This window comes from Kryptolebias marmoratus, linkage group LG3 (assembly GCF_001649575.2).
Source record: "Kryptolebias marmoratus isolate JLee-2015 linkage group LG3, ASM164957v2, whole genome shotgun sequence".
In the NCBI taxonomy this organism is placed as follows: domain Eukaryota; kingdom Metazoa; phylum Chordata; class Actinopteri; order Cyprinodontiformes; family Rivulidae; genus Kryptolebias; species Kryptolebias marmoratus.
The window spans coordinates 19,235,567-19,259,767 of record NC_051432.1 but is presented as its reverse complement, the minus strand read 5'-3'; the positions used below and the strand labels follow the sequence as shown (position 1 = coordinate 19,259,767).

General features: G+C 37.0%; 2 protein-coding genes across 2 annotated transcripts; one reads left to right on the top strand and one right to left on the bottom strand.

Annotated features, from left to right (window-relative positions):
- Positions 1–398: 398 nt before the first annotated feature.
- Positions 399–5,854, top strand: LOC108248289 (somatostatin receptor type 5). Its single transcript, XM_017437007.3, has 2 exons — positions 399–3,580; positions 4,942–5,854. Exons 1-2 carry the CDS (start codon positions 2,795–2,797, stop codon positions 5,620–5,622), a joined length of 1,467 nt encoding a protein of 488 aa, XP_017292496.1. The 5' UTR covers positions 399–2,794; the 3' UTR covers positions 5,623–5,854.
- Positions 5,855–6,710: 856 nt separating this feature from the next.
- Positions 6,711–11,158, bottom strand: LOC108249136 (protein CutA homolog). Its single transcript, XM_017438349.3, has 7 exons — positions 11,024–11,158; positions 9,988–10,053; positions 9,216–9,364; positions 8,967–9,026; positions 8,756–8,801; positions 7,507–7,556; positions 6,711–7,314 (listed from the first exon to the last, which is right to left on the bottom strand). Exons 2-7 carry the CDS (start codon positions 10,048–10,050, stop codon positions 7,215–7,217), a joined length of 468 nt encoding a protein of 155 aa, XP_017293838.1. The 5' UTR covers positions 10,051–10,053; positions 11,024–11,158; the 3' UTR covers positions 6,711–7,214.
- Between the last annotated feature and the right edge of the window lie 13,043 nt (positions 11,159–24,201).

Here is a 24,201-nt window from a genome sequence, read left to right as displayed (position 1 = left end):
TGAAACAACACAAGCTTAACTCCGTCAGACTTTTTCCCTTCCTTAAGTCAAATCTAGAAGTAGAAAAAAATCCCAGTTAAACATCTTATGAAGCCACAATGCCATTATGTGTTCATTCATATTAAAAGTTAGCTGTTTTCTTTTTGAAATCAACAGTGTAACTTCAACATGTTTATCAAAAATCAATAAAATACAATATTTTTGCCAATTGTTCAAATGTTCAAGACCACCATGCTTTTATTACATGCTATAGCTCTAAATGTTTTATCTAACATGTTTGTACTGTTTGTTATGCAGAAATGATTTCCACATTGGCATAATGTGGGATATTGTGTCAGACAGTCTCCGTCAACAATGGACATGCAATTTTACTTCATGACAGCATTGATTCATTGGGTGTTAACTGGTTTTACTGTGGCTCTTCATTCAATATAGTCTGTATGAAAATAATCAATACCTGAAAATAGTGCTCTAAATCGTTCCGTGTTTTAATGTGTGGAATAGTTTTCAGCCTGATCGATTTGTACCAAGTCACCAGTTGCCAAACATTTGTTTTTTTCTTGATAAATCTGAGGTTTTCGTGAAGTTTCAAGCCGCAACATTTCATCTAGAAATATTTATCTCATCACATTATTGACTAAGGCAGTTCCTTCCTTTCAGGTTTGACCACAGTCTGTGTTTTAGGCATTTTACTGCTTCTTTTCTCTGTGCTGCTGTCAGCCATCATTTCACTGCTCGATTGATGCAAGCTTCCTCCACCTCATTCACCTCTTTTCATCAGGACCAGCACTCATGGATCACTCTAATTGTCCTGCTTTACGTCACATTCATCCCGATCCTCATCATTACTCCTACTCACTGCTACAACCACCACCGGTGACTCACTGGGGGGGAATTTACTTTCACAGCATAGCATCACTACCTTGTTTGAATGATTTTTGTGAAACCCCTGGACTTTCACAAGGTTCTTCAACCTCTTTTTTTAAAGCTTTTCTGAATGCACACATAAGATACTGTTTTCCTAAATAACAGGTTTTTGTTTTGTTTATTATTGCAAAATAACCTATAATGAAACAAAACTGGTCTACGTGTTTTTATTGGTATCCTGTTTGCTTTAGGAGAAAGATGCATTTGTCCATGCAAACAATATTTGTCCGGGAGTTTGACCTGATTGGCTAATTTTTAGGTGCTGCTGTAACTGCCTAATAAAAGATCTAGTTTTTTTTCCAATTTTTTTATTGTGTTTTTATATATACATATATATATATATTTATTTTTTTTTAACTAGAACTTGGAGCTGAGACTGTGGCAGAGGTACAAAATCATCAAAACAGCTCATAAAAATAGGTCAGTTTGTTATAATTTCTAATAAAATGAACATCAGTTCTTTTCATTTTTATGTTTGACATCCAACACAGTTTTTATTCAAACCTTTTTTGTAATTCATGTCCAAAGGTGTGGTAATTAAATCATACTTCTTAAAAAGAAAAAAAAATCTTGTTTTAGGAAATATTTATTCCACACAATCGCCTGCTCTCCACTGTGTAATTCCTTCTCCCCTCCTGTTTGCCTCATGTCTGCGTGTAGCCAAGGTTATGAAGGACGTCCCTCTGCATTTTCTTTTTCTCCATAGGTCAGTGCATTTTGTTCCTAATGCAGAACCAATTATTAGCCGTTGCTGTAAAGGATGAGGGTGTGCCTGTGTGTGGCATGGTGGTTATTAAGAAGCCAGGATGGCTTTATAAACAACCCCTTCACTAATAGGACTAAATGCAAAGTGTTTTTGTTCTGTTGTGAGCTTGTTTTTGTTGTGACGGAAGGAGGCCTGTTCAGCTGATGAGTGTTTTAGTATTCGCCGAGCCACTTAGCGGAGATGGCACCAAACTTTTTAGAATTTTGGGCTGTTGGCAACACCATTGATTTTATGAAGCAATTCTTTGTGTCTTTAGTAAATGTTGTACTTTTATTACATAGATTTATCTTTTCTTTTATTGTGACAAGATCATGTAAGATGAAAAACAAAAGATTGGAGCAGATATAAAATGTGAACTAATAATCGGGCTGATGATAAATACTAGTTATTTAAAAACTGGCACTAATGGACCTTTCTTCATTTCCAACTTGTACTTCAGTAGATTAATTCATAAATCACCAAGGTGTAAGTAAAGTAAGTCGATGTTGGTACAATGAGGGAAGAGATGGGCAACAAAATATTGTGCAAGACCTAGATTTGCAAGCTGTGCACACAAAAAAAAAGCTGATTTTTAAAAATTGGCCACCCAAAATTCAGCTGCATGGCTCACTGGTCAAACCCTCAGAATTCATTGAGAATACAGCCAAAAGTATTTTACACCAGTTTCCTGTGTTCTGCTTTTCAGTTGTCCTGCTACACTCAGCTTCCAGCTTTGAGACATTTTGTACTGAAACCTTGCGTTGCATGAACAAACACTTTTCTGCAATGCAGTGAAGTAAAATGTCAAATTTCCTTTAGAGTAAAATATGATTAAATTTTATGTAAGTACTTTGCACAGAGCAAAGATACCTATTTTTTCCTTGCAGTATGTGTTTTTGCTGAAGCTAAACTAATTGTTCATTCACAAGAATAGCTTCAGGTCACCTCTTTATTTTACAAAGTGTACTTTTTATATAATGGCAAACTACATTTTAAATGCCTTAAGCATTTTAGACTGTCCTTGCTATGGTCTAACTAGTATTATTTTTCCTTTATAGGTGTTTTGTGCCACTGATGGGATCCTATCAGCTTATTTAATGTCTCAGCTTCCCTTAAACCCCCATGGAGCTCATTCAGGCCACCCAGGTTTCTTTACTGCCGCAGGAAGAGCCCACAGCTACCTGGAGCAACAGCTCAGTTCTGCCTTACTCCAGTGCTTTGTTATTTGTGACTCCCTCTGCGTCGCTTCCCGGCATCAGCCCAACCGATGGATCGTTCTTCTTTAACAGCAGCTGTCAGAACTGCACTAAAAGCACATCTGTCTCCCTCCCTGGTTTGGCAGGAGTCTTCATCCCTCTTATTTACGGGATAGTTTGTATTGTTGGCTTAGCTGGAAACACTCTGGTCATCCATGTCATTGTGAACTACACAAAAAATGAGTCAGTCACAAACATCTACATTTTGAATCTAGCCATTGCAGATGAGCTTTTTATGCTCGGCCTGCCTTTCCTGGCCGTGCAAAATGCTCTCCTCTCTTGGCCCTTCGGCTCATTGATGTGCCGTGTGGTCATGACGGTTGATGCTTTCAACCAGTTTACCAGCATCTTTTGTCTGACCGTGATGTCAGTGGACCGGTACCTGGCTGTCGTCCATCCCATCCGCTCCTCCTGGTGGCGACGCCCCCGCGTGGCAAAGGCCATCAGCGGCACCGTGTGGGCAGGGTCCTTTGTGGTGGTTCTGCCAGTGGTCGTGTTTGCAGACGTGCTGAAGGATGACGGGAACTGCAGCATCGTGTGGCCTGAACCAGCAGAAGTGTGGAAGACGTCTTTCATTGTGTACACGTGCATCGTTGGCTTCTTCTGTCCTCTGCTTGTCATCTCTTTGTGCTACCTGCTCATCATCATCAAGGTACGACTTCTATTGTAACACAGACATAATAAAAATACTGACAACAAGTTCATGCTTCTTACAATAATTACTTTATCAAAAAAATAAACTATACAACTTTTTTTTTTATGAAAATGCAATGTGAATGTTGAGCGAGCTGCTAAAACTTCTGAAAAATTAATTTACAAAATGGTTAAAGTTAGAACAGTCTGTGTTTATTATAAATTTCCTATCATCTTACTGTTTGTAGCCAATAATATATCTTTAGTTTATAGAGTAATCACTGAATCATTATAAAAGTGTACATAAAGGCAAATATTCATCTTGTTCTGTTTTCTTTCTGAACAGAAATTAGAATCAGGGACATGCTTACTAACAACATCCAGTCTGCAATATTACAAATGTTCTGAGCTGCATGTAGTCAGCCTCAGAGGGACCCGGGGGATCCTCTCAGACAGCCAAAGATGACAAAATTTATGTCCACAGGACATTGCAGTCAGGAAAACCATGAATTCCCTTTAATGCATCCAAGTCCCTGTCGTGTGGGTTATAGATCGTTTCTGGAATGCTTTTAAGAAAATGACTTTAAATAAGCCCCAAATACCAACTTAAACATGATGATGAAAGGATTTCTTTATATATATATGTGTGTGTGTGTATTTATCATTTATTGTTAGTTTGTGCTTGAAAATTTTATGTCTGCACTGGCAGTTTTAGAAGGTTTTTGCTTTCTTTAAAGCCTTGCCAGAGATGGGAACTGCAATCTAGCCACAGCAGGAAAGACCCTTAATGAAAAGCAAAGGGTATATTGTTGTAATGGAACATTGTTTTTGTTGTTTTATTCATGTTTAAATTAAATTAGAATTTAGCAATTTAACTGTAAGATCAGGGATTATTATGGCATAGGATGATAAGACTTTAAACATTTTATAAACTGAAGGTCAAAGGTTATTTTTCCAATTGATCATAGTCCACATTTACTCTTTGAACGAGCTGCTTCCTTACCTGTTAAAGGGATAGCTCAGATCTTTTGAAGTGGGGTTCAAGGAAAAGGTTCTGAACAAATAATATTACCTTACCTGTTGTAGATAACCTTTTGGCCTCAGTTAAAATATATATATATATATATAAAAATATATAATATATATATATAAATTTTAGCTGCTGCTGCTCCTATTTGTGGTTGCAAGTAATGATAAAATTGTATAAAGATGACTGTAATACAAAACATTACAAAAGGGACGTTTTTTTAGACTGGAGTTGTTTTAAGACAGCAGCAAACCAGTGTGGCTTTTCCTGCACTCAGACTAGCCATTAGCTTGACAATCTGTACTTAAGATGATTGGTGAAAGCGCTCACTTTTTTCCTTCTTTTTTTCAAAGGTGAGGAGTGTTGGAAAAAGGACACAGGCCACATCGTCAAGGCGCAGAAAGTCTGAGCGAAAAATCACCAGGATGGTGGTAGTTGTTGTAGCCGTCTTTATCCTCTGCTGGCTGCCTTTCTATGCCCTCAACATCCTGAACCTTGTGGTGGTCCTGCCCGGAGACTTCAGGGGGCTCTACTACTTTGTCGTCGTGCTTTCGTACGCAAACAGCTGCGCTAACCCCATACTGTACGGATTCTTGTCCGACAACTTCAAGAGAGGCTTCAGGAAGGCCCTGTGTCGCACCTCGCGCAAGGTGAAGAACAACGACAGGGCTGGCACCGAGGTACAGCGACCGACGGAGGAGTGGGGGGGGATCGTGCTCCAACCGCAGAAATGCAACAGAATCGCCAACATGAGCAAGGAAGACGGAGGTGAAAATAATGTCATAGAGGAAATCGTTGGAGCAGAGGGGGGCTTACAAATGAGAGAAATATGCAGAACGTCACAAAAAGGAAACAACTACGAAGTAAACGAGGGGACCAAAATGTGTGACGGGCAGAGGACCGATCCTGAAACGGCTTCAGCTTTCGATCCTCCTCAGACTGTGTCCCTTAAGGCCAATAAGATTAAAACTAGCAACTTACAATCTGAAAAAGTCCTGGACAAAACTTCTGTGCTTAAAATCAGCTATCTGTAATGTTGACATACCTCTGGTGGGTTTTGTTACATGTTATTTCTGAAAAGTGACTTCTGTATACTCATACAGGTCATCACTTATCTTTTATCACCTGTTTGCATTATGTAACAATCATGGTTATCTAACACTGATGGGAACAGGATTAATAAGTTTAGACATGTTTAATACTTGGAAAAGTGCAGCCGTGGGAAGCGGTTGAAAGTATTTACTTATAGCAAAAATACTTTCAGTTTTGGGAATGGTATGATTTTGCAAGCTGTGGTCCCATTAAAGTGACAGAGGTTTCAATTTTACACCCACATTTGGGTAGCATTTTATAATTAAATAACATCATTTTTGCTTTTACTTTTAAAAAGATCATAACTTAAAAAAAAACAAAACAAACAAACAAAAAAAAGAACAGTACGTCCTGAAATGGCTAATGCATTGTTTGAATCTTGCCCCACTGGGATCTAACAACTAATGATTCACTTTGAAATTAAAAAGATAATTTAAAATTTTTTAAAAGTTAAACATTCTGCTGTTGCTTCAGCTTCTACAAACATCCCACAAAGGTCATGAATGTTGTTCCCACTTAAACGCTTTGTTAGAGCTTTTGTTTATCTGCAGAGCTGAGTGTTCATATATCCAAGTTGCACCTTTATACAAATTAACTAATAAATCTTCATTTAAAGTAAGGAGTAAAGAAAAACTGTAATGGGGAGTAAAATATCATTCGTTGTGATGATACAATGCCTCTGAATGGTGTTTTTCAGTTTTTGTTCATTCAAATGTTTTTTTTTTTTGGAGTCTGTGATAAATTAATAAAAGCATGTTTTAAATTTTTATTCAAGAAGTCTTGTGCATATAAAAAAGAAGAAAACACACTTTTCCAGTCTCTAATACAGAAATGCTAATATGTTGTAACCTAAGGAGGGTGTCAAAGTGTGACACACGTACATATGATTAAATCAGAGTAAATCTGAATTATTCAGTCTTAATTCAGCTGTATTAGTCAAACGAGTACTGTTGTAGTTTATCGTGAACTCTTTGTTTCATCGTTTATTTAAGACGTTCAAAATAGGGGGAAAAAAAAACAGACTAATAACTTGAGAAATAAGATATTTTATATTTTGTGTGAACTCTGGTAAAAGATGAAAGCCAAGTGTTGTGTGTTGACAGTGGGCTTAATAAATGTTGAGTACAACCTAGTCATGTGTGTGAAATTCTCTGTTAAAACATCCGTACAGCTTGATGTAGCATAAATGAGACATAGTTACAAAGAGAAACATCAATAAAAATTTATTTCACAATGTAACACTCACTGAGATAATAGGAAAACTGCTCAGTTTGATCATTTTAGGTTTCAAACAAGAAGAAGAAAAAAACAATGCTGCCATCTAGTGGTAAAAAAATTGAAGGAAAAAAATATTTATCTGCAAAACTCATGATGGCTGCAACAAAACAGGTTTTTTTTAATACCACAACGGTCATTATTATTTTGTTTTTTCAAATGTTGATGATCGTGAAACACATTTAGTAGTGGCCTTTAGAGAAATTTGCTTCAGAATAATTTTAGATCCATCCTTACGTTCTTTTGTAAAAGTCCACCTCTACTCTGGCACAAAGTCTCCTATCCACTTCAGGTAAGGCGGGTTACCCTGGTCGATGGGCAGGCTGATGACCTCGGCCACCTCATAGGGATGGTTTGAGCTGGTGAGGCAAACAACATGCGAGGCAACCGGTGTTTATATGTCAGAACATATGAACACCGGTACTTAAAGTTGTACTCTTTGACTGTACAGGCGATGGCAGCTAATAGAGCCGATCGTCAACACAATTATCTTGTTAAGCTGGAGCAACATGTTTTGTTTTTTTTTATGGATAGGTTAAATAAAAACTTACCGAACATATTCAGCAAGAGCGGGCACTTTGGAACTTCTCGTTTTGATCATCTGAATGGGAGGAACACAGAGTCCGGATATGGGTCCGTGACAAATATGATAATGGTTTCACAAATTCTGAGATCTGTCTACTGAAAGATGCCTAATGCCCCTTCGAAGTAATGCAGGAGAAATGATAACGCTAAAGTTCAAACTTTAAACAGCATGACTGTCTGGATACAGGGTTTTAAGCACCGTTTCTGGAGGCACATGAAGACCTTTCAATAAAAATGCTTACATGGAGAGGTTTATGATTTGTTTCTTTAAACTTATCCGCATTAACTAAACTCATTAACATCATACACGGATGCAAAAAGCAATGCAGCTGTCCCAATGACATCAAAGTCTTGTTTTAGTGGAACTTAACTGTAGACTATTAGAAAACAGTGGATCTCAAATGCAAGAATTTTATATTAGAAATTAAATTTGATCTGCTGTGTTAGTTAGCTTTATGGGTTTTTTTCCCACAATTGCAGTTGTTTCTGTTCATTCCTGAGCCTCATCCTTCACTGCAGTTCGCAGTGAATACAGTCTTAATCCATCTGATTGAAGTGGCCATGAATAGCAGAGTTGGAATGTTGCACGATGTGAACGCACTAATAACTATTCCTGTGCTAAAAGACTGAGACGGGAAAGCATAAATAAGATGCTCGTCTAATTAGAAATGTTCAGCGCTGCAACGCCAAGTTTAAAAAACAGGTAATTCAGAAAGAGCTACCTCCCTATTAGAGCTACTCTTGGGGGTAAATTATGTCTCCCAGAACTCTTTTCAGCCCCAGATTTCTGTTGTTGAAGCTCCTTTATTCCTTATTTCCTGGAAAAAGCTCCTGCTGGCCTGTTATTTTTTTTTCTTTGCCAACAGTTTATTTATTGAACAATACTCAACTATCAATATAATTTCATTTGATCATTTAATACAAGCTCATTTAATGATGTCTTGCTGTATAAAAGATAAATTAAATAAAGCAGTTTAGAAAGCAGATTTAAACTTACAGCTCATCAAAATATTGTTTACGCATTCTGTGATTTTGTTTCATATGCAGTATTTTTGTTGCACTTTTTTTGGTCAACAACTGCTCAACTGATGCTAACGTTTTTAACAAATACATATAAGCATCAAAAAGTAAAAAAAAGAAAGAAAAAAAATGTACTATGATTTAATTACATTGTTTTAAATTGAATTTATTTAACCAGGTGGATTCAGGACTCACCAGAAGCACTTCACTGTCCTCCTCGATCTTTCCCTGCCACTCGTATCTAGGGGAGCAAAAAATATGATTTTGTTTAAATGTACCTGTTTAAGAAAAGAAAGAAAATTACACTATAATATATATATATAATTACCTGATAAACACTTGTTAGTAAACATAACAAAAAAAGGCTTCTGACACAGAAACAACAAGCTGGGATGGTAAAACTTACACTGATTTAATTGCTGGGATAATGTTCACACAAGCAGCTAGTTTCTTTTCCACAATACCCCTGAAACAAAACAAAATGAAACAATAAGAGACAAAAAGTAACCCTTAAGGAAAAAGAAACATCCTGCTAACTGTGTTGTTTTGCTGGAAGACAGCCTAAAATGTAGTCCAAGATGTTTTAGCTCATGCAGTGTGTATTTGTCTGAACCAAGTGCAAGTCTGCTGTAAGGCATGTTACTCATTGTATCACCTAGCCAAGTCTTTAGCAAAGGTCTCATTTGGACAGGAGACGAAAGCTGCAGAGTGCGTGCCCGATATGTAAGTCTCAGAAGCCATGGAGAATGCTCGCAGTCCTGCAGTCCTCAGCAGTTGGAACATAAACAAACTCAAAAGCACCGTCTGGAAAGAGAAACCACGACAACAAAAAAATAAAGTAACAACGAGCACTAAATCGATTAAATGAGACATACTCAGCTTTGCTTGCACTTACACAACCTCCTCCTCTCTATTTAACTTCAACATCAAATCCTGCTGCTCCTACTGTAGCTCAAAAGTGGGAAGGGAATTCTTTTGCACTTGTGTTTTGCTGTGTCCCTCTGGGTTTTATCATTTTATATCAGAAGAACTAGTTAATAATGCTCGACTGGCACTTTGTCTAATGTTTTATTTCCTGACTAGGAAATCCAACTTATTTTTCATTGTTTTCCTGGCAGAAACTGTTACTGAGTATACCATCAGCGCACCAAAGGAAGTGGACAAAACAAAAATATACAGTAAACTAAAAGAACAAACTTGTATAAGGAACAGGTATCATTAACTTCCAAAACATAAAAAATCCAAGAAGAATGGACACACAGAGAAAAACAGAGTCAACGATACGCGATGGAGGATTTATAATGCTATGGTTCTTGACGTTTTGCTGGTGTGTTAATTATTACATTAACCAACGGCTGCATCTGCATTGTGTTTTTCAAATATAAGTGTTAATAAAGTTCCTTCTAATGAACCATTTTTAAACTCACCCAAATCAAAGCTTTTGTGAACCCAACTTGCAGCGTCTGTGCACCAGGTAATCCAATGTGCATCGCCTGCATGGTTGAAACAAACAGTGGTTAGTTAAGAAAAAGAAACGCACAGCTTTTCTGAATGAAAACTTTTACATAGAAACAATGTTTTATTTTGATTTTTTTTTCTTTTTTTTTGTTGTACTCAACAAATCTACAAGTTACAGTGATGCAAAGTCAGGTCATCACAAAAAAAAAAAAAAAAAAAAACAGGAGTAACTGATGTGTGTACTTAGTGTTTAGTCAAGACTGGATAAATTATATAAAGAGCAGTAATTCTTCATTATACTTTGAGCTGCATTTTCAAAAACAAGGACACAATAAGATAAGAAAAAAGACAACATCAAGTCCAAAGAAAACCATGACAGAGAGATAACAAAACAAGAACCAGTTTAAATGATTTGTTATTGCTATTAACATGACATTAAATATTTTATTTTAAAAATATCCATCATCTGCACAAAATGTTTCCAGCACAAATGTGCTACAAATGGCAGATCTTACCATGCACGCCTTTTATTATGGCTGTAATGATTTGACAGGACAGTGATAATTCATTTCAATAAAAGTAATTTGGTCTTGGAAGTTCTGTAGAGATTTGTTGCGTTATTAGAGACTCTAGTTTAACCGAGCAGATAAATCACTCTCGGGTCATCGAGAAACTTTCTTTGCATTTGGAGGTAACAGTCTTGAATTTCCCCCCTTTTTACGCCGTGTAACATTCAAACATCCAGTGCCAAGACATTTGAAAACGCAACAAAGAGAATAATTTAAAAAAAAAGTCTTTTGCTTGAGTTTTATAGTTTCACTAGTTCTGAGTTGAGCCTTTTGACTAGCATGTTAGCGTCACGCAATTCTGCAAAAGGCGTTGTCGACTTTAGAAAATAAAACAAACAAAAAAATAAATAAAACGTAGGGACATGGAGTAACACCTACTTTAGGACGAATTTCTAAAATAACGTCAAAGTCCTGGTTAATTTATTTGTTACTTTACCTTATAACGGCTGCGCCTCGGTTCAACTGCAGCTGCCGTAAATTGCGACGGTTTAATGTTTACGGAACTGTCGTAAATCCGCCGCGGCGACGTTCATCTTCACAAAACCGTGATTATCTTCATTCTTATAATGAAAATATTTTTATTCCATTCATTGCAACGAAGGAATCACGTCGAGGTTATGTTAAGTTTTGCAAACTTGATATAAGTTTCTTTTTTTTATCGAAACTAGAGGGAGGGGAATGACATTACCAGCTATCTTTTAGTGTTTAGCCTAATTTCTTTCATTCTATGAGAGTTAGGGTCATTATGAAAAGAGATAAGAGTTACTGTTAAAGTCTACGAATAATGTCATGTGCACGCACTGACCAGTTTGTCATCAACACTAGAAAAAGATGTCATGACAGTTAGTAACCACTTGATGGCAGCTTTTACTTATCAGACAAAACTTTTTTATTTTGATTTCCTTTAAATGATGACTATTGGTCGCTATATCACACACAAACAAACACATAATAAATCATTCCTGCCAGCAATGCAGTCTATGTGCATATAACTTGTGTTTACCCTGTGTCTGCTTGTTTTATAACGAATTGTGAATAGATAAGCACTCTGTTTAANCCCCGATACCCCCCACCCCACCCCACTCTGGGTTGGTTTTTGGCCCCATCCTTGATTAAAGAATGAGACAAGCAGGTTCCATTTTCTGCTGCACGCATTCGCACACCCACTTGACATGAACACTTAGAAGAAAACAAATGGAGCTACAGCTAATGTGAGAGCTCGGGCAGGAACTCGTGGACACACATGAAGACAAAGCGAGAAGCATTAGAGGAGCTCATCAAGCTTTTGCAACAGCGAGGAGCAATGTTGGTGGTGGTGGTGGTAGTGGTGAGAGGGTGGGGGGGGGGTTGTTCCCATGGAAACCGTGCAGTCAGCACATCTGTACGGATTATGCGCTGTCCTCTCCTATTGGAATCCTGTGGCCTCTCCCCACCTCAGATGGACATGACAGCAAGCACCCTCATGCAAAAGGAAGAAACACATACAAACATGTTCAACACTTGTCCAGATATTGTTGCTATGACAATAAGAGTTGTCAGTCCATAAGATGTTATATAATGGTTTTAAACAATGTCTGTGTATGTGATTTTGCAAAGTCTAGACACATTAAGACATACAGAAGCTCACACCGGTCTTACCCTTTCAGTTCCTTCACCAGACTTACTCTTTTTTTTTTTTTTGCTCCAGTCTGTCTCCTTCTCTTCCTCTGTCTTTCGCCCCCTCTCCCTCAAAGCATGAGGAGAATCAATATGTTTTCAATTTGCAGCAGAGCCTTCCTCCTCTGCATTCTAATCAGGCTCTACTGGCCCTTTAACTTCCGGAGAGAGGCCAAGGAAGAAACTGAAAGAGAGAGAGAGCGAGAGAGAGACAAAGTAAAGGTAGACCTTACCTAAAGGACATTTCAACATGCAGCTGTCAACTTCATAACCGGTGGAGCATGTCTTTATGAACATCTCTGCAGTTTTATTAGGACGGTACGAAACACACTCCTACATAGAGGAGTCGTGTCACATCTGGGTTAGCCACTGTTTGGTAAAGTTTCACAACTCATTTTTCATTGAAGACTTTGTTTGTATGTATATGTATGTTTTTTGGACAGCATATGGCACCACTACATGCAAACCAAAACACCTCCAGATATTCATAACTATGAAAGACCAGAAAGACAGTTAACTTTTATCAAATCTTATTGCAAATAGAACCAACACTGTCTTAAAGGTTTTTCAGCAAGCATGACTTTCCTTTTAATTTCTAGTTCTTTAATTATTAACACAACAATGGATTCAAAAGACCTTAATGCTTCTTCTTTGTTGTTTGACAGCAGCTGACACACGGTTGCTTTCTCCCTGTGGAAGATATGTCACCATTCCCCACAGAGTTAATAAGACAAATTGACAAAATGCTCAAAGTTGCTCAGATACAGTATCTCCTAATGAGTCAGGACAACTTAATTTGCCATTGTAGCACAAGGAAATAGACAATATTCAGTCCGATATAAATGTCCCCAATTTATTGCAGGATTACACAGTAACAAGATCTTGTAAAAACCTAATGAACATAAAAGAATATTGGAGGGCTTTTAAATGTAATTCAACCACCAAATTATTTGTACAGTGATTATACCAGCATAACAACATCATGTGTAGACAAACAAAATCTAGTTATGCTCACATTAGGAAATACATATGAAAGCAGGGTTATTTTTGTCAAATATTCATAAATTCAAAGTCTAACAATATGGCTGTGATTTAAAACGTACTGTTTATTGAAAATGAAAGTTAATGTAACAAACTGATGAGGGCTGGAGATAGTTACCCCGCACTGAAAAGTGGGTGAAAAAATGTTCATCATTTTATGTAATCTCTGAAAACCGATGCAGTTTTACCACTTGAGATCATTTAACCTCTTTCAAAACTCCAAGGAAATCAATCGATGAACAAATTACATAAAAATGCTTACCTAAAGTTAAAAATTACTTAAAAAAATTAATTACTTATACATTTATTTTGAATAAATATGTGTACCCTTTCGGAGAAAAGGTCTTGACATGGTTTTGTTTGTTTGTTTATTGTTTTTGTAACAAGTTGTTTATAATATTGCATTGTAGTGCTAAGCACCTTTAAGTCAAATCAGGTGGATAAAGCTTGTAGATGTCAAAAAACATCTGTAGCAATAAAATGTACCAATACTTTCTACATTTATTAATTAAAGAATCAGTTATGAGCCGAAAGAATTGGTTCAGAGCCGGCTCTACACCAACAGCGCTCAATAAAAAGTCGTTTTAGACCCGAAAGAAATGGCTATTTTTGAAACTGAGCCAAATGAGTTGGTTCCCAGAAAAGAGCCTTAAGTCCGATCACCTTTTTAATAGCTTGGAGATGGATGGAAGGATGGATGGATGGATGGATGGATGGATGGAAGGATGGATGGATGGATGGATGGATGGATGGATGGATGGATGGATGGATGGATGGATGGATGGATGGATGGATGGATGGATTGGTGGATTTACTGTTACCCTATGATTAAATGTAAGGACAAAATAAAAGCAATAAATCAAACTCAAGTGTATGCATTTACTTTCAAATCAATACAGTTTATAAATAATAGTAACAACAACAGCAATAATATAAATAATAATAATAATAATCTTACATGTTATTGTTATTTTGTATTATTATTCTCTCAAGTGTTCGAATAAAAAAGGAACAATTTAGATGAAAATATATATTTTTAAGTACCTTACCTATATTACATATAGAGTGCTTTTTATTTACATAATTTGCATAATATCATTGAAAGCTCTTTGAGTTTTGTTTTCTAATGAGCTGATTCATTCATTTGGAAGAAATTATTAAAGCTTAATCCTTTTTTATATATATATTTACTTGTGAGCACAGCAAACCAGTTGCTGCTTAGTGCAGAATTTCGATGAGAAAAAAATATATATATAAGTATATATACTAAGTCGGTTAATGTGCAAAGTAAACTGGAATAAACACAGCTGGGAATGAAGATGCAGGTTATAAAGAATGATCTTGCAACAAATAGAAACTGTTCCCAGCTCATTCCATGTAAACTCTGACTCATTCCATGTCCCTGAGCAGACTGCTTGTCCCCTGAATGATTGTCTGATTTGTTGCATGTGATTATAGCAGTGTCTTAGAATAAATGTAGACACAATTTAATAAAACAATTTGCATTAAAATGTTTCTCCTGGAAATGAGAATAGAGTTGAACATGGATAAGAAATAATGCAGCAAATTGGTTATTTCTCATCTTGATCTGCCTCTGAAACTCCAGTACAAACAGGAACACAGAGTCTGCACACACACATCAAAAAGATGAAAAAAATGTCTGTTCTCCTCATAAATATAGCATTTAGATGTTTACATTTACATTTTATTGTTCTCTTTCTGAAAGCACTGGATGACCTGAATGAGTAAACATGCTCTTTACATAATATTCACATTTGTAAACTTTTCTTTTTTTTTCAACTCTTTCATGCACTTTTCGCCCCTCTGTATTACTAATTTACCAACACGCCACCTACATCCGTCTGGCTGTGACTTTGCTGGTGGCGCTGAAACAGAGCAAAGGAGGTTCTTTCGAAGTAGGCCAGGTTGCAGCAGGTAACTCAAAGTCATTCAGGCAAACTGGAAGTTCGTGATTATGAGAGTGTGAGGAACAGGACACCCTGGTTCTTCCTAAGGCAACAAGGACCTGAAAGAGAGGAGAGAGGCAGAGGGAAACAAAAAGAAGAAAAAAAAGACAATGAAGACAATAAAGGAAATGAGTTTGGGGATGTGACAAACTGAAAAAATAAGAACTGTGAAAAGAAAGAGTAAAGAAATGCAGGCACATGAAAAAGGAAAAGAGCAGCAGAGGCCTAAATTAGACTTGTACAAACAGAACTAGTGGTTCTGTCTCTAAGAGCTGTCCAAATCACAGAAATCTGCATAAATTATATCATTTAAAATTTAAAATGCAGAGCCCATGTTTTCACAAACTCATACATTCTTTCCATCTGTTAGCCAAACCCACCTCATCCTGTAAAGGGTCAGTGGAGGCTGTCTTCTAACCCTGCTAAATCCAGTTTCATAATTTGGCCCTTTTCTTTAGTTGTACTTTTACAATTTGCATGTTTCCACCAAGTGCTGGAGGTGTTGTAGGGGAGGGTGATGTGGCTACCCATAACTACAAATGTAAGTTATTCAGGTTATATTTCCAAAAAAGGGGCAGGATCTTATTGAGGGTCAAGAAACACCAAGTCATGAGTTCTCATAAGCTTCAGAAAAGAAATGTAAAAAATAATTGCAAATTATTTATTTTTTTACAATAATTATATTACAAAAATAAGTATAATCATTGCAAATAGTATCAAGCTTATTTGTGTTGTCATTATGCCCTTGTTTAAGAGATATCAGCAAAGTTTTTATACTTAAAATTGCATTTTTTCTTTTGTCAGGGGGATGGTGGTCATCTCAAATCTCTTTTATCATTATCTTGTGGATCAGAAGCTGAAAGGTTTGAGAACCACTGCTATAACCAAAGTGTTACATGCTTCTCTATCAGTGAAACTCACTGCTATTTTATGCTGTTAAAAATATTTTATGAACAAAAACCAATATAACGGTCAGTTCACATGTTTCTCCTGTTTAATATCATTGTTAATCTTTTTTAAACTACATGGACATCAGTGTCTGATGCACGCTACATCATTAGTTACACAACATACTGGAACTCTGGTAAAATTATCTCCCTCCTCTTTACTGTATTTTTACGGAATCAGAAACATCTGATGACAATTTAGCCATTTGAAGGGGTGACCAGAGTTTGAATTAATGGTCAAGGAAAATCCTGAAGTATCTGGACGTTTTGAAACAGGATCTGTCTCTCTGACATTAATGTTCTAAAGCAGAGGTGTCAAACTCCAGGCCTCAAGGGCTGCTGTCCTGGAGGTTTTAGTTTTTTCTGCTCCAACACACCTGATACAAATGGTTTGATTAGCTCCTCACCAAATCATTAAGTTCTCCAGGAGCATGGCAACAAGTCATCCATTTAAACCTGCTGTTTTAAAGCAAGAACACATCTAAAACATGCAGGACAACGGCCCTTGAAGAATGGAGTTTGACACCTGTGTTCTAAAGGCTTTATTCGGACATTGTGTTATTACAGTACAGTGTGTGTCCAGGGTTTGTAGTTCCCAAAGCTGGTGTTTATGATCCTCGCTGTGGGTCATAAAACATCTATTGGAGATGAGTTCCAGAAATCCCACAATGAATTAAAAAATTATTGGTGATTTTGCCATAACAGTTACAATTCATAAAATTAGACATCATCAGTACATTAAAGAGAAAGTGCAATGGGAACTGGTACAGGTGTGACTTCACTCACTGAAGATACATTCAGAGCCAGTCTTATTCAGACATGGTCTGAGACATGCTCATATTCCTCAAACAGCCTGAACACAAATCCTTTCTGGGCCACCAAAGGAATATCTGCTTCCATAATGTCACTTCATAAAACAGCAGGGTTTCCAGTAGGATGTTTAATAGCTCTTCAGGTTTTAGGGGAGAGGATGAGGGGGTGGGTCATTTTTGTAAACAACAGTGCAAAATATTGGAGGATGCTTTGCTTCCAGAAAACTTGCTGCTCATCTTTTATGTTAATTTCTGCAGTGAACAAAGAAGCTGTCAGTGCTCTGGATCTGTCCCGTTGGTCCTCAAAGTGGCCTTTTACCAAAACTTGTCTTGAATGTTTAGAAAACTGCGAACATTTCTGCTGCTCAGAGTTTTGATGGAGAGAACTTAACCGTGAGTACCAGACATATTTGTTGTACGTCACTAAGTGCAGACAACTCATGGAAATATAACAATATGTTACTGGAAAATGCTATTCTGACATTTTGATTAGAAATATATACATTTTAGATATTTTACTGAATGTGTTGCAGACTTTGATCGGAAGAGTTTTAAAATAGAAATGCAACAACAAAAGACAAACTGATGTTTGCTTTTGCTTGTGCAGAACGAGTTCACGGCAGGCAGCAACAACAAGGCCGCAACAATGACCGCGGTGGTCATGATTAAGGGATTTGCTGTGCCTCTCTTCTCATCTCTGGCCATTAGTAACCAGAGTGCAGCAGGGACTTGATGGTATGGCTGGATGAGAGGAGAAAAGGAGGAGCAGAGCAGAATGTTAAACATGTCCTCTAGACCCCAGAGGAGGAGGAGGAGGAGGAGGAGGAGGAGGAGGAGAAACGGCAGCCAACATGGCAGACTGTTCCCTCTCTGCCTTTCTCCACCTGTATGTATGGCTCTGGCTCTGGCTCTGTGTCAGCTTTCTGTCTTTCTTCTTTCCACTCTATCATCATTTTGTTTGGAAACGGTTCACATGTGTCATTCTGTGTCTCCTTGGAGCACTCTGATTTTGTTTTATGACTCTAATTGAAATTCACTCAGTGCATGAAAAGTTATTAGGCTTAATGATATGCCTCGCAAAATTAGGTAAGTCTCAAATGACAAAAGTTCAGCTTGATCTTTCAGAATGAATTAAAGAATGAATGAATAAGTGAAAGTATTTTGCACACTTCTAGTTACAGTAGATATTTATTGTTTCAGATGACAAAATGAACAGTTTAATTTACCATGAGAAGGAAGAAACTAGGAGGCTGGCTTTATCTGGGCACCAGGTTTGAACATAGTCTAGCTGTATTAAAAGCTGCAAAACCTCTTGAGGTTCGTGGACAGAGAGTTTGAAAAATATGAAGGCTTTAACAAAAAATAGTGCCTTCAGCTATGCCATCAGTGATACGCTTGAATTTGTCTTGAACTGAGGGATTAAAGGGCACAAATCCAAGACAAAAGCATAAAAGTGGGCTGCCAACCAACCTAAAAAATACTTCATTAAATGCAAAAAAAGACAAAATGTTACAAAAGTAGGAATTACCACAAATTACCCTGTTTTTAGGGACAAGGCAAACATGGGAAAACTAACTTGAAGTAACTCATTGGAAGCTATGGGAATGAGCAAAGGAAATTATGCGAACAACTAAATGCAGAGCAGGTGTGACAAGCAAACATACACCAAGACACAAACGGGAAGCAACAAAAAAAATAATAGTCAGATAACAGGAAATAAAAACTACAATTAAAAAAAAACTTAAATTACAAAATCAAGAAAAAGAGAGAAAAAAGAAGACCCCCACTACAACCAGAAAACCAAAACAATCAATGCAAATGTTCATAGTTCCTATAAGAACTTCTCTTATTCTTAGGATAGTACAAGTACAGCAAAAAAAAAAAAACATTTGTATAAGATCAGACACATATATGGATTTTACCAACCAACAGCTTATTTGAGTTTTAAATTTCTATTAAAAAAAAGTCAAAATATAAATATTTTTAACATTTGTAGCAGCTACAGTACATAAAACTTGTTGGACAGATGTCAGCTTAAAAACCGATTGATCCAACTGTTGCATCATAACGCTCATGTTTTACAGTCACAACTGTCTCCCAAAGAGCTGTTTTAGGTCTCCACCAGAAGCAATTTTTAAGCTAAAGCTGCAGCAAGAAACGTTGCACATCAGAAGCAGCAAAAGCAAGTAAAAGATTGTGAAAAATGTGAACTTTGGTACCCAGAAATCATCAAATGCTGCGTGTAAGAATCCACTTCCTCTGTGAGTTAGCCGTTATACTGCATAGCCCACAGCTATGCTGCTCCTTTATGTGTGGGATGTGAAGTGTAGCAGAACCATCGCAACTACTCTTATCTGGAAATATTTTTCACACCTTTGTGAAATCTTGTAGATTAAATTAGTGTTCAGTGCTTTTTATCTGCCATAGTTAAAGTATAATTCCTTTATTTAACCAAGGTCGTGCGGTCAACACTGAACTTTGCAGGAATCTTTAAAATGAATAGGAAAAAAAAGCCTGTGGTGATATTGCTGCTTACTTACTTAGATATCAAGCTGTCTATCATATCTCACCAGAAATGATCATGCTTGGCTTTCATCCAGATACCTGTTTATTTTTCTGGGAATATGCACAGGGTTTGGTCAAACAGTTTTCAAGCTCATAATATTTGGAGTTATCTTCAAAGTACAGCAACCACTTTAGTCAGTTCATTCTTTAATAGTCCTTTCGAAACTGTTAAAAGTAAAGTTGCTGTTTCATTTGTTTTTTATCAACGGGTTTTGAATTAGTCGGTTTAAAATTTTATTTGAAATTATTTTTGTTTGTTATACAGAACTGTTCAGTAGTTCTGTGTCATCCCTCGTCTTTATTTTCTGCATCCAAAGAATGACTTTATCATAATCTTTAAAAGTAGTCTTGATCGATGGTTCTTTAGGATTTGTCAGTGGACTTTGGTTGTTTTTTTGTTTTTTTTTTACAAATTTCCAATCAAGTACCTAATGTTTAATTAATCTACCTAATAGTAATGTATTGTTCAGGAATAAAAAAGGCTCCTAAACTTGATGAACAGTTTTAAACTGGATCTTTCGTTTTTTCGTTGGATTTGTGTGAAAGTTTGCCTGTCATGCAAACACCATTTGTTGCAATTTATTTAGTCAAATCTATGGAACATACCAAAGACAAAACAATTTGACAAATAAAACAGTGCCTCAGCATCAACAAGGTGAGACTCAATTCGTGGAAAACTTGCCATGTAGTGATCAGCTGAAAAATGATGCATTTCTCAGGTACTGTGTCAGCTCTTTAGAGTCTCCTGTTTCTTAAGGGCCTGACTTTCAAATACTGTTAATCTGCTGCAGATAGGTTTTAGACCTGATGCTTTTTTTGTCCTCCACTTGTCCAATTATACTTTCAAGGTCAGGTACAAGGACTGGACAGAAAATGAGAAAAAGAGCAGCAAAAGTAGAAAAACTTTGAAAGACCTTCAGAAAGCCTGAAGAACGACAAAACCAGATCACTGCAAGACATTACAAGAAGGTTCTTGAAAGTAAAGAATAATAATAAATATTTAGGGCAAAAACGTTTTCACAGTACTGTAGGCCAGCATCTTGATGGGATTCCCAAGAGATTTTGAATCTCAAAGAAATCGTTCTGGTTAAATAAAAGAAGAGTACAGCAAAATAAAATTATTTTCAGTTGGGATTTGTGTGAAAGAGACTTGAGTCAGCTTGAAAAACTATTCTCCCATGAAGACAGACATGATGCTTCTACAGTAAACATCAACAGGAGGCAGAAACTGTTACCCATACAGAGCAGCCTGTAAGTGACAGCTTCTGTTACCTACAGGCCAAACTGCAACCCTGAGTAGATCTGAGTTGGTGTTTTTGTCCCTGGCAATCTGTACGGAAATATCATGTGGCAACAGTGCAGCCTATCACAAGAGGGAGACAGCTGCCATGCTTCTGGAGCCGCAGAAGGAGCTGTCTGTTTCAGCACCACAGAGGAGGCTGCTGGAACACAAACAACTAGAGCAAAACAATGTTTTACACAAGAACAAAAAATATATATATTGTTGACATTTGTTTTATTCATGCTAATATGTTCTTGTTTATAGTTTCTTCTAAAAGTTTTTCATATATCTAAACATTCAGTTTGGTTTGGAACAGTGGGCTGTGATTTTTGCAACTTTTATACTTTTTGAATTATTTAGCTGTTTTGCTAAAATATGCTGAGATCTCTTTACTTCCTTCAAAAGCATTGTTCTCTGAAATCTACTTCAGTATACTTGTTCTATTTTTGTCTTCCTATGCCTCTTTTAACTTTTAGTGGTCTTTTTAATTGAAGCTTTTAGCTCCTGTTTTCCTACAAATTAGCATTTGTTTTGATACAATTAGCTAGTAGCAACATTTTGGCAAATTTTTGCTTTTAGCTAATATTTTGCTAATTTTAGCATTTAGCTGCTGTTTAGTTTATTTTAACTTTTAGCTACAGTTTTACTAATTTTATTTATTTATTGCTTCAGTTTTGCTACATTTTGCTTCTGTTGTGCTTGTTTTAAACTTAAAAATGTATTCTCAATAAATACCAGCTAATTCATCCGGCACCCAGCATTCACACTTAATTTTTACAGAAAATGCAATTTCTCTAGTGTCAAAATTCTTGTGAAGAGACTTTTTGGTCACATAAAATATGATAGATATTAACTACATTCATGCCAGACACGAAGCTTTGTAATACTTCCAATAACGTCTTACTTCGAAGCAGATTCTTTTGTTGGCTGAGTATACGTTCATAAAACATGACATACATCTGAGCAGTTATGACAGTATTACAGTCATGTTCTTTTCCAAAGGCGAGTGGATATGAAACATAAGACAGAGTCAAACACATCGAGCACGGATCAGTGGGTTTTACAGCCTAATACATCTACTTCTGTTCAAGCCTTCCAAGCCCTTAACTGCTCACTCAGGTGTTTTACAATCACTGCTTTCCCCCCTTCCATCAACTGTGTCTCCCTCTCCCCCCATTCTTTGAAAATTAAAATACACAACAGCAGCCTGATGGAAAATAATAACACACTTCTGATAACAAGATGACACTTTATTGATCCCTGTCAGAAAAATGTCTTCTATTAAGAGGTGACGTGTTATGATTCAGATACGGAGCAGTTGCAGTGAGGCTAACAGGAGCTCCGAGGACTTGGGTTTGTGTGTGTGTGTGTTTTTACATCTCCCATCTCATAAAATGGAGCCGTAATGGTCTGTCTCACATGTACAACAATTAATAAACTGATTCATGAAAACATAATTTACAGTCTAAAATGATTTAGCACTAATTTAAGACATCAGGCTTGTAAAGACATCTGAGTGATTTGTACTACATTAACGAGGTCAAAGGTGTATCCGTGGGATGAAGGTTAGTTCGGTGCTTTAATGAGGACAGTGGGAAGCTGACAATCCACAAGTAGAAGCTTAAAATACACAAGAATATATGTTTTACAATTTCAAGGGAATTTTAAAGTTCTTGATCTTTTTTTAACCCTAAATGATATTTTTCTGTGTTTCTCCATTTCACTGTTTCATTTTACTGTTTCATTTTATAACTTTTAATTGACATTGACATATTGTCCTGTTTACAGATCCCATTTTTAAACAACAAATTAGAAAATAGCTTTAGATACAATGTATTAAAGCTCAATTTTACACTAGATGTTCAAGATTGGTTTTAACATGTTAAGGACAATTTAAACGTGCATTAACAAAACCAATATAAAGTTGACAAATCTTCCAAATTTAATTAAGTTTAGATACTTTTTTTTTTCAACAGGGATCAAAATTCATAATATTGCCAGAAGTATTCACTGATACAACCAATTCATCGAATTCAGGTGTTCTGATCACTTCCATGGCCACAGGTGTAAATAAATCAAGCACCTAGGCATGCAAACTGCTTCTACAAACATCTGTGACAGAATGGGTCGCTCTGAGGAGCTCAGTGAATTCCAGTGGAGTCCAGTGGTTTTATAACAAAGTGGAAGCAATTGTGAATGACAGCAACTAGGCCACAAAGTGGTAAGCCACATAAAACCACAGAGTAGGCTCAGTGGAAGCTGAGGTGCACAGTGCACAGAGGTCTGCAGAGTCAGAAGCTGCAGACCTTCAAACTTTATGTGGCCTTCAAATTAGCTCAAGAACAGTGCTTAGAGACCTTCATGGAATGGGTTGCCGTGGCCGAGCAGCTGCCTCCAAGCCTTCCATCACCAAGTGCAAAGCGTCGGATGCAGTGGTGTAAAGCACTAGAGCAGTGGAGCTGTGTTCTCTAGAGTGACTATCGGTCTGGCAATCCGATGGATGAGTCTGGGTTTGGTGGTTGCCAGGACAACGATACTTCTGTGACTGCACTGTGTGAAGTGTAGAGTTTGGTGGAGGGAGGATTATGGTGTGGGGTTGATTTTCAGGAGTTGGGCTTGGCCCCTTAGTTCCAGTAAAAGGAACTCTAAATTCTTCAGCATACCAAGACATTTGGGACAATTTCATGCTCCCAACTTTGTGAGAACAGTTTGGGGATGGCCCCTTCCTGTTCCAACACGACTGCGCGTCAGTGCACAAAGCAAGGTCCATAAAGACATGGATGAGTGGTGTGGAAGAACTTGACTGGCCTGCACAGAGTCCTGACCTCAACCCGATAGAAAACCTTTGGGATGAATTAGAGTAGAGACTGTGAGCCAGGCCTTCTGTCCAACATCAGTGTCTGACCTCGCAAATATGCTTCTGGAAGAATGATCAATATTTCCCACACTCCTAAACCTTGTGAAAAGCCTTCCCAGAAGAATGGAAGCTGTTATATTTGCAAAGGGTGGACCAACATCATATTAAACCCTGTGGGTTAAGAAGGGGATGTCAGTCAAGTTCATATACACGTGAAGGGAGACAAGCAAATGCTTTTGCACATATAGTTGTCTTGGACTTAGTAAATCACTTAAAGATTGGAATGTTTTTGTTGTTGTGTTTGTTTGTTTTTTTCTGTACATATCTCTCTGTGCTCTAAATTGTGTTTAAAAAATGTGCTGAATTACAATTACAATATGCCCTTGTGCCATTTACTCTATTAAAATGCTTTTTGTTTGTTTGTTTGTTTTATTTAATAAGTTTTTTACACATTTCTTGTTTAAGTTATGCCTTCAGCACATGGGGG